This window comes from Macaca nemestrina, chromosome 7 (genome assembly GCF_043159975.1).
Source record: "Macaca nemestrina isolate mMacNem1 chromosome 7, mMacNem.hap1, whole genome shotgun sequence".
NCBI classification, from domain to species: Eukaryota; Metazoa; Chordata; class Mammalia; order Primates; family Cercopithecidae; genus Macaca; species Macaca nemestrina.
Window position 1 is genome coordinate 150,383,600 of NC_092131.1, and position 17,145 is coordinate 150,400,744.

The window sequence follows — 17,145 nt, forward strand, 5'->3', positions numbered from 1 at the left end:
TAGAAAGGACATAATCCCAGAAAACCCAGTTTTTTTCCTTTTACTATGAATTGATTAAAAAAAAAAACTTTACCATTGACTAGTACTTGGACACTACTGATTTAGTTATATTATTTCAGATCATCTATAAATCAGAATTTTAAAAATATAACTTTTGGAACAAAATCACCACTGAGGGTGGCAAACCCATGGGAGACTCCAGTTTGAGACAGCAGACTGCACATGTGCACCTGCCGGCTCTCTTTACTCGCAAAGTTTCCCACCACCAGGAAGAAATAATATAATTTTTAAGAGACTGAAATTCTCAACATGCAAGAAAACAAAACAAAACAAAAGGCCATTATCTTGAGAAATTGCTGAAATACAGAAAATAGAAAGATCGACAGATAAATTAGCACAAGCACGTTGTTGCCTGAGCTGCTAGAGATAGGTTCCATTTGGGGCAATTCCTTAAAGAACTGCCTTAGGAACAGATGGAACAGCTAGGGCAGATGGAGAGCATACTATCCCTCCCAGCACCTTCCAGGAAAAAGAGCAGCTGCCAGCACAGCTATCAATGAAGTCTCCCAGGAAGAGCCTCTGGTGAAGGTGCTGCGAACTGTGAGAGAAGCAGTGCGGAAACGGAGGCGCCTCCAGACCTTCATACCAGTACAGTGTGGGGGGAAAAGGGGAAAGGCAGCTCTGCCAGGAAGGAAGTACAGTATTCCCCGCAATCTGCGGTTTCAGTTACGTGCTGTCAACCGCAGTGGGAAAATGTTAAAGGGACAACCTCAGAAATAAACAATTCTTAAGTTTTAAATCGCATGCTGTTCTGAGTGGTGTGATGAAATCTTGTGGTCTATGTCGCCCAGGAGGTGAATCACCTCTTTGTCCAGTATCTCCATGCTGTCCCTGCCTATGAACCAATGACATTGTCTGCTTTTGACATCCAACTATTGACATCGTCATGGCTGGATGAGCCAGGATCACCGGAGGCAGATGATCCTACTTCTGACAAATGGTCAGAAGGGCAACAGTAGCCTAACACAGTCCCCTTGCCTATGTCATTCACCTCACTTCATCTTATCACACAGACATTTTACCATCTCACGTCATCACAAGTGGGAGGAGGATAGTACAGTAAGATATTTGAGAGAGACCATATTCACACAACTTCTATAACAGCATATTGTTATTACAATTGTTCTATTAGTTATTGTTATTAATCTCTTACTGTGCCTAGTTTAAAAATTAACATTATTATGGGTGTGTAGTATAGGAAAAGACATAGCACATATCGGGTTTGGTACTATCTGTGGTTTCAGGTATCCACTGGGGGTCTTGGAACATATCCTCTGCAGATAAGGGGACTACTATATATTGAAAGGTGTCCCTCCCAGAATGAAGTCCTCCTAACTGTAGTGATTGCAGGGGACTCTCAGGCTGCCTGTGGGCTCCTTATACACATACTGCAGAGAAGGTGGCAGGTCAGCACACCTGCTGCTGAAAAAAGGTCTCACTCATACATTCAAAAAAGACTATTTGTCAGGCTTCTACTGTGCTCTAGCAGTAGAAAAAAACAAAAATCCTTGTCCTCAGAGAGGCTTATATTTGAGTAAGAGGGCAGAGTCAGTAAATTAATAAATAAAATATATAGCTTATCAGATGGTGACAAATGGAGAAAAATAAAGGGGCCTCCTTTTTAAGGGAGAGGTCTGTTGGTAAAATAGATAGATATAACTGCAGGAGAAATGATCCTGGTTTATACAAACCAACCTTGCTCTCCATTCAAAAATATAAACAGGCAACCAATAATTGTCAGACATTTTAGGAAAACCAACATCATGAAAGAATAAAGTTGACCAAGCAGGACAATATGCCATAGAAGAAACAGCACAAATGTAAAAATTCTAATTATGTATTATTTTCCTCCCTGCCCCACAAAAAAAAAGAACAGGAAAGAAAGAGAGAAAAAGTGGGGGGGGGGGAAGAGAGAGAGAGAAAACACTTAGAAAATTTTAAAAAACTACATTGAAATAAAAGAAAATAATAGACATCTAGAATTACAAAATAAACATGGCTGAAGACCAAGTTGGTGATCTAGAAGATAACACTGAGGATATTTCCAAGGATATACAGCAAAAAGACAAAGATAGAAACTATGAGAAAACCTTAAGAGATGTGGATGAAAGATGCAGAGATTCAACACTCATCTAAGAAGAGTTCCAGAAGGATAAGAAAGAAAGAAAGAAAGAAAGAAAGAAAGAAAGAAAGAAAGAAAGAAAGAAAGAAAGAAAGAAAGAAAGAAAAGAGAAGGGAAGAAGTTATCAAATAATTAAGGAGGAAAAATAAATTTCCCAGAGATGAAGAAAGTTATGGATCTTTATCTGAAAGAAATCACTAGACACTCAGCAGAATGAATAAAAACTACTCTTTTCTGTTTTTTGTTTTTTGAGACAGAGTCTCACTTTGTTGCCCAGGCTGGAGTGTAGCGGCACTGTGTCAGCTCACTGCAACCTCCGTCTCCTGGGTTCAAGCAATTCTCCTGCCTCAGCCTCCTGAGTAGCTGAGATTACAGGGGCTCACCACCATACCCAGCTAATTTTTATATTTTTAGTTGAGATGGGGTTTCACCATGTTGGCCAGGGCTGGTCTCAAACTCTTGACCTCAGGTGACCCACCCGCCCTGGCCTCCCAAAGTGCTGGGATTACAGGCGTGAGCCGCCGTGCCTGGCCCAAAACGACTCTTAAGTGAACAGACAAGTGAAATTTCAGAATTCCAAAGGGAAGGAGAGTACTAAAAATTTCTTGCAAGGAAAAATAAGTTACCTGCAAATGATCAAAAATCAGGTCAGCACTAGTCACTAGATTGCAAGGTCCATGGGAATGGAGATTTATATTTATATAGTTATATAATTGTAAATGCTGCTAATAGGTTAATTTTTGGAATCAATCTATATACAAACACAGAACATAATTACATAAAATGTATAAAGCTCACATGTGTGAAAATAATGTAGTATCTACAATTTGGAAGTGGAAGAGAAAGGAGGAATGGAACATAAAGTAAGTATAGAACTGCCCTCATCTTTTATAACAGAGAATAAAAAATTTTCTAAGATGATAAATGAAAAATATAAATTTCTGTACATTAGTGGTTTTCTACATTGACCACACATTAGAATGGCCTGAGAGCTTTAAAAAATTTACCCCAGAAGAATTGAATCAGAATCTCTGAGGCTGTGGAATGGCCATCTGCATTTCCGAAGAGCTCTCCAGGTGAATAATGTGCAGTTAGGGTTGACAACCACTTTTTTTTTTTTCCCCCCGTGTTTTGGTATAGAAACAGGGTCTCTCTATGTTGCCCAGGCTGGTCACGAACTCCTGGCTTTAAGTGATCCTCCTGCCTCGGCCTCCCAAAGTGCTGGGATTACAGGCATGAGCCAGTAACCACTTTAATTAAAGTCATAAAGACAACAACTAGAAGAATGAAAAACAAACTACTAATAGTGATTGCTTCTGGGGAGTAGAACAAAAAAGTTCTGAACTATTTTAATTGTTTTTACAGTGGAAAAGACAGGAAGAAAGAAGACGAGAAGTCCCAACATTGGACGAGAACAGGGTTATTTAACCCCAGCATGACTGACACTTGGGGTCAAAGAATTCTTCGTTGTGGGAGGCTGTCCTGTGTATTAAAGAATATTTAGCAGTATCTCTGGCCTCTGAGACTCACTAAATGTCAATAGCACTCCTCCCTGTCATGACAACTAGAAATATCTCCAGATGCTGCCAAATGTCCCCTGGAGGGCAAAATTGCCCCAGGTTGAGAACCACTGGACTAGAAGAATAATCCTGTATCTTGATCAGGCAGTTGCTTGTACTGCAAAGAAAGCTCAAGAATTTGGATTTACACTATGGCACACCACGTAAATTAAAGCGTATTTATTCTGTGCTAGGTCCTTAATTAAAATTAAATCTATACATTTTAATCTGATCACCAGAGAGGGATGCATCAGGACTTTCCTTTTGGACACTCCAAGCTTTGGGATTTACTCTCATTATTAGAATAACAAAATGTCAGAGCAATTAGGCCTTTACAGAAAGTTGCAGAACCTCCTGGCGAGTTGCCAGGATCTTGCCAATTTCTTTTAAACTTGAGAAAACACTTTCTTATGCTCCACAAAACAGCGGCGAGCCAGCCAAACACAATCCTGGGCTGCAAGCCCAGGTTCACTTCAGTTCAGCAAATATTTGAGCATATTACATGTGCTGGGAATAATAACATTATTAAAACAAAGACTAGATGTTTTAAATGTCATTGAAATAGAGTAGAAATACATCTTTAAAGAGAAGGGTTTGCTCTCTGTACTTTATAGGATTGTATGGAAATGCAAATTTCTGCACTGGCCAAATGGTAGCCATGAGAAATGTGGCTATTGAGCCCTTGAAAATTGGCTAGTCTGATTTGAAATGTGCTGTAAACATAAAACACACTCGATTTCAAAGATGTAGTATGAAAAAAAGAATGCAAAATACCTCATTATTTTTTCAAATTACATTTTGGATATATCGGTTTAAATACAATACAGAGAGTCCCTGACATGATGGTTCCACTTTCGATTTTTGGAATTTACCATGATGTGAAAGCGATACTCATTCAGTATGCTCCTTGACTTATGATGAGGCTATGTTCAGATAAAGATTTTCAATTTACAATAGCTTTATCTGGACATAACCCATTGTAAGTCAAGAAGCATCTATTTACTACTAAAATTAATTTTGTCTTTTTTTTTTTAAATGTGGCTACTAAAAAATTTAAATTTATACGTGGGGCTTACATTTGTGGCTCACGTTTTATTTATTTATTTTTTTATACTTTAAGTTCTGGGTTACATGTGCAGAATGTACAATTTTGTTACATAGGTATACATGTGCCATGGTGGTTTGCTGCACCCATCAACCTGTCACCTACATTAGGTATTTCTCCTAATGTTATCCCTCCCCTAGCCCTCCAATCCCCACAGGCCCTGGTGTGTGATGTTCCCCTCCCTGTGTCCATGTGTTCTCTTGTTCAACTCCCACTTATGAATGAGAACATGCAGTGTTTGGTTTTCTGATCTTGTGACAGTTTGCTAAGAATGATGGTTTCCAGCTTCATTCATGTCCCTGCAAAGGACATGAACTCATCCTTTTTTTATGGCTGCATAGTATTACATGGTGTATATGTGGTACATTTTCTTTATCCAGTTTATCATTGATGGGCATTTGGGTTGGTTCCAAGTCTTTGCTATTGTGAATAGTGCCGCAATAAACATACGTGTGCATCTGTCTTTATAGTAGAATGATTTATAATTCTTTGGGTATATGTCCAGTAATGGGATTGCTGGGTCAAATGGTATTTCTAGTTCTAGACCCCTGAGGAATCGCCACACTGTCTTCCACAATGGTTGAACTAATTTACACTCCCACCAACAGTGTAAAAGCATTCCTATTTTTCCACAATCTCTCCAGCATCTGTTGTTTCCTGAGTTTTTAATGGTTGCCATTCTAACTGGCATGAGATGGTATCTCATTGTGGTTTTGATTTACATTTCTCTAATGACCAGAGATGATGAGGATTTTTTCATATGTCTGTTGGCTGCATATATGTCTTCTTTTGAGAAGTGTCTGTTCATATCCTTTGCCCATTTTTTGATGGGGTTTGCTTTTTTCTTGTAAATTTGTTTACGTTCCTTGTAGATTCTGGGTATTAGTCCTTTGTCAGATGGATAGATTGCAAAATTCTCCCATTCTGTAGGTTGCCTGTTCACTCTGATGATAATTTCTTTTGCTGTGAAGAACCTCTTTAGTTTAATTAGATCCCATTTGTCAATTCGGGCTTTTGTTGCCATTGCTTTTGGTGTTTTAGACATGAAGTCTTTGCCCATGCCTATGCCCTGAATGGTAGTGCCCAGGTTTTCTTCTAGGATTTTTATGGTCCTAGGTCTTACATTTAAGTCTTTGATCCATCTTGAGTTTATTTTTGTATAAGCTGTAAGGAAGGGGTCCAGTTTCAGTTTTCTGCATATGGCTAGCCAGTTTTCCCAACAGCATTTATTAAATAGGGAATCTTTTCCCCTCATTGCTTGTATGTGTCAGGTTTGTCAAAGATCAGATGGTTGTAGATGTGTGGTGTTATTTCTGAGGCCTCCGTTTTGTTCCATTGGTCTTTGTATCTGTTTTGGTACCAGTACCATGCTGTTCTGGTTACTGTAGCCTTATAGTAAAGTTTGAAGTCAGGTAGCGTGATGCCTCCAGCTTTGTTCTTCCTGCCCAGGATTGTTTTGGCTATGCAGGCTCTTTTTTGGTTTCATATGAGGTTTAAAGTAGTTTTTTTCAATTATGTGAAGAAAGTCAGCGGTAGCTTGATGCGGATAGTGTTGAATCTACAAATTACTTTGGGCAGTAAGGCCATTTTCATGATATTGATTCTTCCTATCCATGAGCATGGAATGTTTTTTCATTTGTTTGTGCACTCTCTCTCTTATTTCCTTGAGCAGTGGTTTGTAGTTCTCCTTGAAGAGGTCCTTCACATTCCTTGTAAGTTCTATTCCTAGGTATTTTATTCTCCTTGTAGCAATTGTGAATGGGAGTTCACTCATGATTTAGCTGTTTGTCTGTTCTTGGTGTATAGGAATGCTTGTGATTTTTGCACATTGATTTTGTATCCTGAGACTTTGCTGAATTTGCTTATCAGCTTAAGGAGATTTGGGGCTGAGACTATGGGGTTTTCTAAAAATACAATCATGTCATCTGCAAAGAGAGACAATTTGACTTCCTTTATTCCTATTTGAATACCCTTTATTGCTTCCTCTTGCCTGATTCCCCTGGCCAGAACTTCCAATATTATGTTGAATTGGAGTGGTGAGAGAGGGCATCCTTGTCTTGTGCCGGTTTTCAAAGGGAATGCTTCCAGTTTTTGCCCATTCAGTATAATATTGGCTGTGGGTTTGTCATAAACAGCTCTTATTATGTTGAGATACATTCCATCAATACCTAGTTGATTGAGAGTTTTTAGCATGAAAGGCTATTGAATTTTATTGAAGGCCTTTTCTGCATCTATTGAGATAATCATGTGGTTTTTGTAGTTGGTTCTGTTTATGCGATGGATTATGTTTACTGATTTGAGTATGTTGAACCAGCCTTGCATCCCAGGGATAAAGCCAACTTGATCAAGGTGGGTAAGTTTTTTGAGGTGCTGCTGGATTTGGTTTGCCAGTATTTTATTGAGGATGTTTGCATCGATATTCATCATTATTGGCCTAAAATTTCTCTTTTTTTGTTGTGTCTCTGCCAGGCTTTGGTATCAGGGTGATGCTGGCCTCATAAAATGAGTTAGGGATAATTCCATCTTTTTCTATTGATTGGAATAGTTTCAGAAGGAATGGTACCAGCTCCTCTTTGCACCTCTGGTAGAATTCGGCTGTGAATCTGTCTGGTCCTGGACTCTTTTTGGTTGGTAGGCTATTAATTATTGCCTCAATTTCAGAACCTGCTATTGGTCTATTCGGAGATTCAACTTCTTCCTGGTTTAGACTTGGAAGGTTGTATGTGTCCAGGAATTTATCCATTTCATCTAGATTTTCTAGTTTATTTGCATAGAGGTGTTTATAGTATTCTCCGATGGTAGTTTGTATTTCCGTGGGATCAGTGGTAATATCCCCTTTATCATTTTTTATGGTGTCTATTTGATGCTTCTCTCTTTTGTTCTTTGTTAGTCTTACTAGCGTCTATCCATTTTGTTGATCTTTTCAAAAAACCAGCTCCTGGATTCATTGATTTTTTGAAGAGTTTTTTTGGGTCTCTATCTCTTTCAGTTCTGCTTTGATCTTAGTTATTTCTTGTCTTCTGCTAGCTTTTGAATATGTTTGCTCTTGCTTTTCTATTTCTTTTAGTTGTGATGTTAGGGTGTCAATTTCAGATTTCTCCTGCTTTCTCTTGTGGGCATTTAGTGCTATAAATTTCCCTCTACACACTGCTTTAAACGTGTCCCAGAGATTCTGGTACATTGTGTCTTTGTTCTCATTGGTTTCAAAGAACATCTTTATTTCTACCTTCATTTCATTATTTACCCAGTAGTCATTCAGGGGCATGTTGTTCAGTTTCCACATAGTTGTGTGGTTTTGAGTGAGTTCTTAATCCTGAGCTCTAATTTGGTTGCACTGTGGGCTGAGAGACAGTTTGTTGTGATTTCCATTCTATTACATTTGCTGAGAAGTGTTTTACTTGCAATTATGTTGTCAATTTTAGAATAAGTGTGATGTGGTGCTGAGAAGACTGTATATTCTGTTGATTTGGGGTGCAGAGTTCTGTAGATGTCTATTAGGTCCACTTGGTCCACAGCTGAGTTCAAGTTCTGGATATCCTTGTTAATTTTCTGTCTCATTGATCTGTCTAATACTGACAGCGGGGTGTTAAAATCTCCCATTATTATTGTGTGGGAGTCTAAGTCTCTTTGTAGGTCTCTAAGAACTTGCTTTATGAATCTGGGTGCTCCTGTATTGAGTGTGTAGATATTTAGGATAGTTAGCTCTTCTTGTTGAATTGATCCTTTCACCATCATGTAATGCCCGTCTTTGTCTCTTTTGATCTTTGTTGATTTAGTCTGTTTTATCAGAGACCAGGATTGCAACCCCTGCTTTTTTTTACTTTCCATTTGCTTGGTAGATCTTCCTCCATCCCTTTATTTTGAGCTTATGTGTGTCTTTGTACATGAGATTGGTCTCCTGGATACAGCACACTGATGGGTCTTGACTCTTTATCCAATTTGCCAGTCTGTGTCTTTTAATTGGGACATTTAGCCCATTTACATTTAAGGTTAATATTGTTACATGTGAATTTGATACTGTCATTATGATGCTAGATGGTTATGTCGCCCATTAATTGATGCAGTTTCTTCATAGTGTTGATGGTCTTTCAATTTGGTATGTTTTTGCAGTGGCTGGTACTGGTTGTTCCTATCCATGTTTAGTGCTTCCTTCAGGAGCTCTTGTAAGGCAGGCCTAGTGGTGACAAAATCTCTCAGCATTTGCTTGTCTGTAAAGGATTTTATTTCTCCTTCACTTATGAAGCTTAGTTTGGCTGGATATAAAATTCTGGGTTGAAAATTGTTTTCTTTAAGAATGTTGAATATTGGCCCCCACTCTCTTCTGGCTTGTAGGGTTTCTGCCAAGATATCCACTGTTAGTCTGATGGGCTTCCCTTTGTGGGTAACCCGACCTTTCTCTCTGGCTGCCCTTAACATTTTTCCTTCATTTCAACATTGGTGAATCTGACAATTATGTGTCTTGGGGTTGCTCTTCTCGAGGAGTATCTTTGTGGTGTTCTCTGTATTTCCTGAATTTGAATGTTGGCCTGCCTTGCTAGGTTAGGGAAGTTCTTTTGGATAATATCCTGAAGAGTGTTTTCTAACTTGGTTCCGTTCTCCCTGTCACTTTCAGGTCCACCAATCAAACGTAGATTTGGTCTTTTCACATAGTCCCACATTTCTTGGAGGCTTTGTTCATTTTTTTTTTTCACTTTTCTCTCTCTAATCTTGTCTTCTCACTTTACTTCATTAATTTGATCTTCAATCACTGATATCCTTTCTTCCACTTGATTAAATCGGCTATTGAAGCTTGTGTATGCTTTATGAAGTTCTTGTACTCTGGTTTTCAGCTCCATCAGGTCATTTAAGCTCTTCTCTACACTGGTTATTCTATTTAGCCATTCATCTGACCTTTTTTCAATGTTTTTAGCTTCCTTGCAATGGGTTAGAACATGCTCCTTTAGCTCAGAGAAGTTTGTTATTACTAACCTTCTGAAGCCTACTTCTGTCAACTCGTCAAACTCATTCTCTGTCCAGTTTTGTTCCCTTGCTAATGAGGAGTTGTGTTCCTTTGGAGAAGAGGCGTTCTGGTTTTGGGAATTTTCCACCTTTCTGCTCTGGTTTCTCCCCATCTTTGTGGTTTCATCTACCTTTAGTCTTTGATGTTGGTGACCTACAAAGGGGGTTTTGGTGTGGATGTCCTTATTGTTGATGTTTATGCTATTCCTTTCTGTTTGTTAGTTTTCCTTCTAACAGACAGGCCCCTTAGCTGCAGGTCTGCTGGAGTTTGCTGGAGGTCCACTCCAGACCCTGTTTTCCTGGGTATCACCAGCAGAGGCTGCAGAACAGCAAATATTGCTGTCTGATCCTTCCTCTGGAAGCTTCCTCCCAGAGGGACACCTGCCTGTATGAGGTGTCAGCCCCTACTGGGAGGTGTCTCCCAGTCAGGCTACACAGGGGTCAGGGACCCACTTGAGGCAGCAGTCTGTCAGCACGAATGCCATGCTGGGAGAAGCAATGCTCTCTTCAGAGCTGTCAGGCAAGGACGTTTAAGTCTGGAGAAGCTGTCTGCTGCCTTTTGTTCAGATATGCCCTGTCCCCAGAGGTGGAATCTAGAGAGGCAGTAGGCCTTCCTGAGCTGTAGTGGGCTCCCCCCAGTTCAAGCTTCCCTGCCGCTTTGTTTACACTGTGAGCATAGAACCACCTACTCAAGCCTCAGCAATGGCAGACGCCCCTCCCCCTGCCAAGCTCTAGCATCTCAGGTGGATCTCAGACTGCTGTGCTAGCAGTAAGCAAGGCTCCATGGGCATGGGACCTGCCGAGCCAGGCATGGGAGGGAATCTCCTGGTCTGCTGGTTGTGAAGACTGTGGGAAAAGCACAGTATTTGGGCAGGAGTGTACTGCTCCTCCAGATACAGTCACTCATGGCTTCTCTTGGCTAGGAAAGGGAAATCCTCCAACCCCTTGTGATTCCTGGGTGAGGCGATGCCCCACCCTGCTTCAGCTCACCCTCCGTGGGCTGCACCCACTGTCCAACCAGTCCCATGGAGATGAACCAGGTACCTCAGTTGGAAATGCAGAAATCACCCGTCTTCTGCGTCGATCTCACTGGGAGCTGGAGACCAGAGCTGTTCCTATTTGGCCATCTTGGAAGTAACCTCTCAAGTTTTATTTCTAATAAACGGTGCTGTCCTAAACTCTTGATTTTTATATGGCTCACTGTAAATAACAGTAGCATTTTAAATACATTTGAGCCTTCTCCCCATTGGCATTCAGTGGGGACAAATTCCATTTGAATGCTCAGTTACTATAGATGTGGTTATATGGAAGTGCTTGGGGCACAGTAAACTAAACTCAATCACAGGTGACTTACATTTGCATCCTGGCTTGGCCACATGTGGTGTAATCTTAGTTCAGCATTCAACTTCTTTGAGTCTCAGTTGCCTCATCTGTAAAATGGCTTGTGTTCACCACGAACCCCAAAATGTGTTTTCTGATTGAATGCAAAACAGCCTTAAATGGGCACATGTCTAAACAGATGCCAGTCACACAGGGCTTCACTGATTCTAACAATATATCAGAATAATAATTTATAATATGAAAGCAGAATAAGGTTTGAGGTCCACAAATGTCATCCACCAGAAACGCCTTTTCACTTCATGTTTGAATGCTAAAAATGAAGACTTTCTGCCAGGGCTCCCAATAAAACAGTCACCCAGGCACAGTGACAACCAAGAAAATCTTTCCTAAAATCATCACTTCGTTCCCTTGGTTCTGCCTCTCTTCTCTGCTTACCCTTGAGGAGGGGGGATTAGGGGAGTCAGGAGGGGAGGAAGGTGTGACACATCTTAGAACTGGAATGGAGGACAAGTGAAAAATTTCTATTAGGAGTGATGCTCTTCAGAAAACAGTAGCAAAATCATGTTTTGAAAACTCTATCCACATAAATGAATATATATATATGTATATCTTCCTGTGGTCCCTCTATTTTTTATACATTGTACTATGACTATACCAAATAAATTAAAAATGTTTTACTGATAAATAATAGTTGTACATATTTTTGGGGGTAAATGTGATATTTTGATACCTTTATACAATGTGTATGCAGTGATTAAATTGGAGTAATTGGGATAGCCATCACCTCAAAGGCTGATTTTTGTGTTGGGAACATTACAATTCTTCTCTTCTAGCTATTTTGAAATTTATAATAAATTATTGAATACAACAACTTATTCCTTCTAACTAACTGTATTTTTGTACCTCTTAACCAACTTCTCTTTGTCCCCACTCCCTTCCCAGGCTTTGGTAACCACCATTCTACTCTTTACCTCCATGAGAACCACTTTTTTTAAGCTCCCACATGTAAGTGAGAACATGCTATATTTATTTTTTTGTGCTTGGCTTGTTTCAGTTAACACAATGACCTCCAGTCCCATCCATGGTGCTGCAAATGACAGGATTTCTCTTTTTTTATGGCTGAATAATATTTCAGTGTGTATATGTACCACATTTTCTCCATCCATTCATCTGTTGATGAACATTTAGGTTGATTCCATATCTTGACTGTTGTCAACAGTGTTGCAGTAAACATGGGAGGGTAGATATCTCTTCAATATACTGATTTCCTTTCTCTTGGATATATACCCAGCAGTGGGATTGCTGGATCATATGTAGTTCTAATTTCGGTTTTTGAGGAACCACCATACTGTTTCCCATAATGGCTGTACTACTCTACATTCCCACCACCAGTATACAAGTGCTCCCCTTTCTCCACACCTTTTCCAACATTTGCTACCAAATGAAGTATTCTTTAAAAAGCAAGTTACAAAAGGTCAAATTTGCCTGAAAAGTGTTGCCGAAAAAATTCAGCTCCTAGTGTAGTGCTTTTCATATGATAGGCGTTCAACACATAGTTGTTGCATTAAAAACAGCATCAAAGTGATTATTATATTTGGAATTTATTTAATCCACTTAGTAAGTTATCTATTTGGTCTAGAATAGGAGTTAGATTATTTACCAGTAGTGTTGGCAGTTGATTGTGAACTAACCCCACCCCTGCAATTTTACTCAAAATAATATATTAAACAGAAGTGACAAATCATTTCTTTATCCCTTTATTCATTTACATACAAAGTATATTGTGAATATTTTTGCTTTACTGAAAAACATCTACTAAAAGGCAGAAATAGCACAAAATCATACAGAGATAAGAATCCTTAAACTGTTCATTTCACCTTACCAATTATCTAGTTCTGCTATCTTTCTATTTTAATGATAGGTTTCAAATTCAAAACTGCTTTCAATCTACAGATTTAGATATGTAATAACTGCTGGTAAAAACATTGATTTCTGTAGCCTGGTTCCTCTTTTACATGAGTGCTTATTTCAAGTTTGCTGTGATCACCATAGAAATATTCTCTATTGCTAGAGGTTGCAGGTTATGATCATTCATTTGTCTAACAAGTACTTTCAAACAGCTATTCTGTGCCAGGACCATGACAGGTAGTCATTACTTTCATGTCATGTTTTAAATGCTATTTTAGATCTTCCAAAAGGCACGTTACTTTAAATCAAAAGATCAAGTCAAGACAACTTCCGTTTTTCTTTTCTTTTCTTTTTTTTTTTTTTGTTTGAGACGGAGTTTCGCTCTGTCGCCCAGGCTGGAGTGCAGTGGTGTGGTCTCGGCTCACTACAAGCTCCGTCTCCCGGGTTCACGCCATTCTCCTGCCTCAGCCTCCCAAGTAGCTGGGACTACAGGCGCCTGCCACCACGCCCGGCTAATTTTTTGTATTTTTTAGTAGAGATGGGGTTTCACCATGTTAGCCAGGATGGTCTCGACCTCCTGACCTCGTGATCTGCCCACCTTGGCCTCCCAAAATGCTGGGATTACAGGTGTGAGCCACCGCGCCCAGCCCAACTTTTGTTTTTCTAACTTGATTCAAGGGCTGAGCATTAAATGCCATAGAACAACAGGTTGATGCCCAGGCTTTTGATAAATGACATATTTTAGCAAATGTATGAAAGCCAGTCATTGTGTGTAAATCTAGCATAGCTTGATGGTTAAGCTTCCTGGTTGTAGAACCAGAAAGACTTGGTAGTGAATTCTGGCTCTGCCATTTACTGGTTTTATTACCTTGGATAACTTACTTAACCTCTCCGAGGCTGTTTTCTCATTTGTTAAAGTTGGAACTAATAAGAGTATATACCTCATAGCATTACAGTGACAAATGGATGAGATACTGTGTGGAAAGCATGAAAATCGGTGCTGGTATTTACTAATTCCTCAACAAATTAGCTATTAATAGGAGTTATTAATTGGCTATTGATAGGAAGAATAAAAATCATGATAGTGATGGTATAAGTATTTACCTGGGTCAAGGGGCTTCCTTATTTGGCTAAATTATCTAAAATGCATAGGAAGAACAGAACTTTTAGTTGGCTATTTTTCTGTTACATATGTATGTATGTATGTATGTATGTGTGTGTGTATGTATGTATGTATGTATGTATGTATGTATCTATCTATCTATCTATCTATCTATCTATCTATCTACTGTCTCGTTCTATTGCCCAGACTGGAGTGCAGAGGTGCGATCATAGCTCACTGCAGCCTAGAACTCCTGGGCTCAAGCCAATTGTCTCACTTTAGCCTCTTAAGTAGCTGGGACCAGAGCTGTGCGTTACCACATCTGGCTGGCTATTTTTTTCATATTCTGGTTAACAAGGTGTCAAACACAAAATGCTTCATGATTTGGTTGTCTAAGATATTTTAGACACACAATAATCCATTTCAAAGATTAAAATATACTTTAATATTTCTTTTTTTTTTTTTTTTGAGATGGAGTCTCCCTCTGTTGCCCAGGCTAGAGTGCAGTGGCATGATTTCAGCTCATTGCAACCTCTGCCTCCTGGGTTCAAGTGATTCTTCTGCGTCAGTCTCCTGAGTAGCTGGGACTACAGGCCCATGCCACCATGCCCACTAGTTCTTGTAGTTTTAGTAGAGATAGGGTTTCACCCTATTGGCCAGGCTGGTCTCAAACTCCTGACCTCATGATCCACCCACCTCGGCATCCCAAAGTGCTGGGATTACAGGCGTGAGCCATCACGCCCAGCTACTTCAATATTTCTATAGGTGCCTAGTTCCTGAAGGATTTTAAGGTCATAATATGCAATGACTGCAGATGCAAAAGTTTTAGAAAATGTATCCTAAGCACAGAACAAACCCTAAATATTCAGTTAGTTAAATGCCAAACTTATCTTGTTTCTTTCTCTGAAAATTGTAATGCTGACAAAATTCCAGATAACTTACAGCATCTGACAGTTTGGTTCTGAAGTTTTACTATTGCATTGTAACTATAATTTTGCTCATTAACTGTGTAGAATGTAAGTTTACCAGATCTAAAAAATTGTTAGCTAAAGAAACAAATTAAATAGAGCCTCCAGTGGATTAAATAACTTTATGTTATATTTCTAAGAATTCTACTCACAATGGCCACAGGGTCATTGCTGCGAGTTGCGGCCAGGCTGAACTTCTTCACGTGAGTGTTGGTCTCCAGAGCCTTTGCAAATTCCCTCAGGGTTGGAATTGGAATGTTCTAAGACAGAGAAGACATGGCTAGTTGATGACCCATTCTATGGCACACTCTTGCCAAGGTAAGAACCCACAACCTTTAAATACCATATGTATGTAGATAAATACATGATATCCCTTCTAAATGAGGGTCGTTACCTAGCCTTCAGCAACCAAGCTATCCTGAGCCAACAGCACCACTTAGTGTCCAATAGGGGAATCTAGTTTACCACTATGGTACCTCTTGAGTGTTGTCTTTCTGTTTTCCCTTACCAAGAAAGTATGCACATACTACACTTCCCTCTTTTTATTTTTCACTCTATATTCTAGCCAGACTGATATACTTGCCATTGTTTTAATATACCACAGTCTTTCTCTTTTTCAGACCTTTATATATGCTTTCCCCTTAGCCTGGAAATTCCTTTTGTCCTTTTCTCTGATTAATTCCTACTCATCTTTCAAGACTCAGATGTAATATCATCTCCTTTGTTTACTGGATCTCCTAGGTAGCATTAAAATTTTTCTTTCTTGCAATTCAATGACATTTGGGGGCTCACCACATCATGTTATAATTATCTGTTTAGTGTTTTTCTCCTAGTATAATATTTTTCAGAGTAAAGACTGAAAAAATCTTATTCATCTTTTAGTCCTTTTTCTAGATCATTTACCACAGTAATGACCACTGGGGAAGGAGACAATATGGGGTGCAGTTAGAAGTGGAGAAGAGTCCTGGCTGCACTATAGGCTAGCTCTATGACCTTAACAACTCTTTAAGTCCCACTAATAATTAAATGAGATAATAAATTCCAAGTATTTAGTAAAGGACATGGCATATAGTACGCACTCAATAAAAGTTGGTTATTATTAAACGCGAAGAACTGGCCCAAAAAGAATAAACAAAAGAGACTTCAGGTAATATTTACACACACACACACACACACACACACACTCTCTCTCTCTCTCTCTCTCTCTTCTACTCTTTCCCTTTGAGAGTGGCATGACTTATCAAACTGAATAAAGTGGAAGTAACAAACATGTTCAGTAACTTCAGAAACCGGGTCAAAACAGGTATTGTGGCTTCCTGCTTTCTCATCTTTCTGTCTTGGATCACTTGCTCTGGGGAGCCACATGGTGAGAAATGGAGGCCTCTTCCCAACAGCCACATGAATCTGCCATCTTAGAATTGGATCCTCCTGCCCCGGGCAAGCCTGGTACTGCAGCCTTGGATGACAACTTCACTGTCACCTCATTTGAGACCCTGAGCCACACTATCCAGCTAGCTACTACCAGATTCCTGACACTGAAAAATTGTGTGTGAAATAATAAATGTCTGTTGTTTGAAGCCTCTAAGTTTTGGAGTAATCTGTTACTCAGCAATAGATATAACTAATGTACTACGCTTAACTCAGGTATGGTGATTCTTTTCAAATAATTATAGAAATCACTGTTTTCCAAAACCCACTTCTTTTGAATAGGATACCTTGACTCCAACTCAGTGACTACAAAGAACTGTAAACAGGTGTGAAAACAAGCAATTGGTCATCTCTGGTAAGTTTTCTGACCTCATGATAAATTAAGTGACTGATGATAATCACAATGAAATACCTTAATGTTGTTGAGGTTGACTTCTTGCAAGCTAGGATCATTGGCTTTCATCTGCTGCAGGCTTATTTCCACATTTGTGGGATTGGGTGGTTCCTCAAATACTGGCTTTACCTTTTCACCTTTGACAACATCTAAAACACAA

At 39.4% G+C, this 17,145-nt stretch overlaps 1 protein-coding gene across 2 annotated transcripts in view; it reads right to left on the minus strand.

Moving 5' to 3' along the window:
* The window catches only part of LOC105490315 (tropomodulin 2), a 66,709-nt gene that overhangs the window by 19,090 nt on the left and 30,474 nt on the right, over positions 1–17,145 (minus strand). For both annotated transcript variants that reach the window (XM_011755827.2, XM_011755831.3), the window contains exons 6-7: positions 17,004–17,134; positions 15,316–15,423 (exon numbers count right to left, since the gene is read on the minus strand). In XM_011755827.2, the coding sequence (XP_011754129.2) occupies positions 15,316–15,423; positions 17,004–17,134 (239 nt within the window). The remainder of the gene's footprint in view (positions 1–15,315; positions 15,424–17,003; positions 17,135–17,145) is intronic.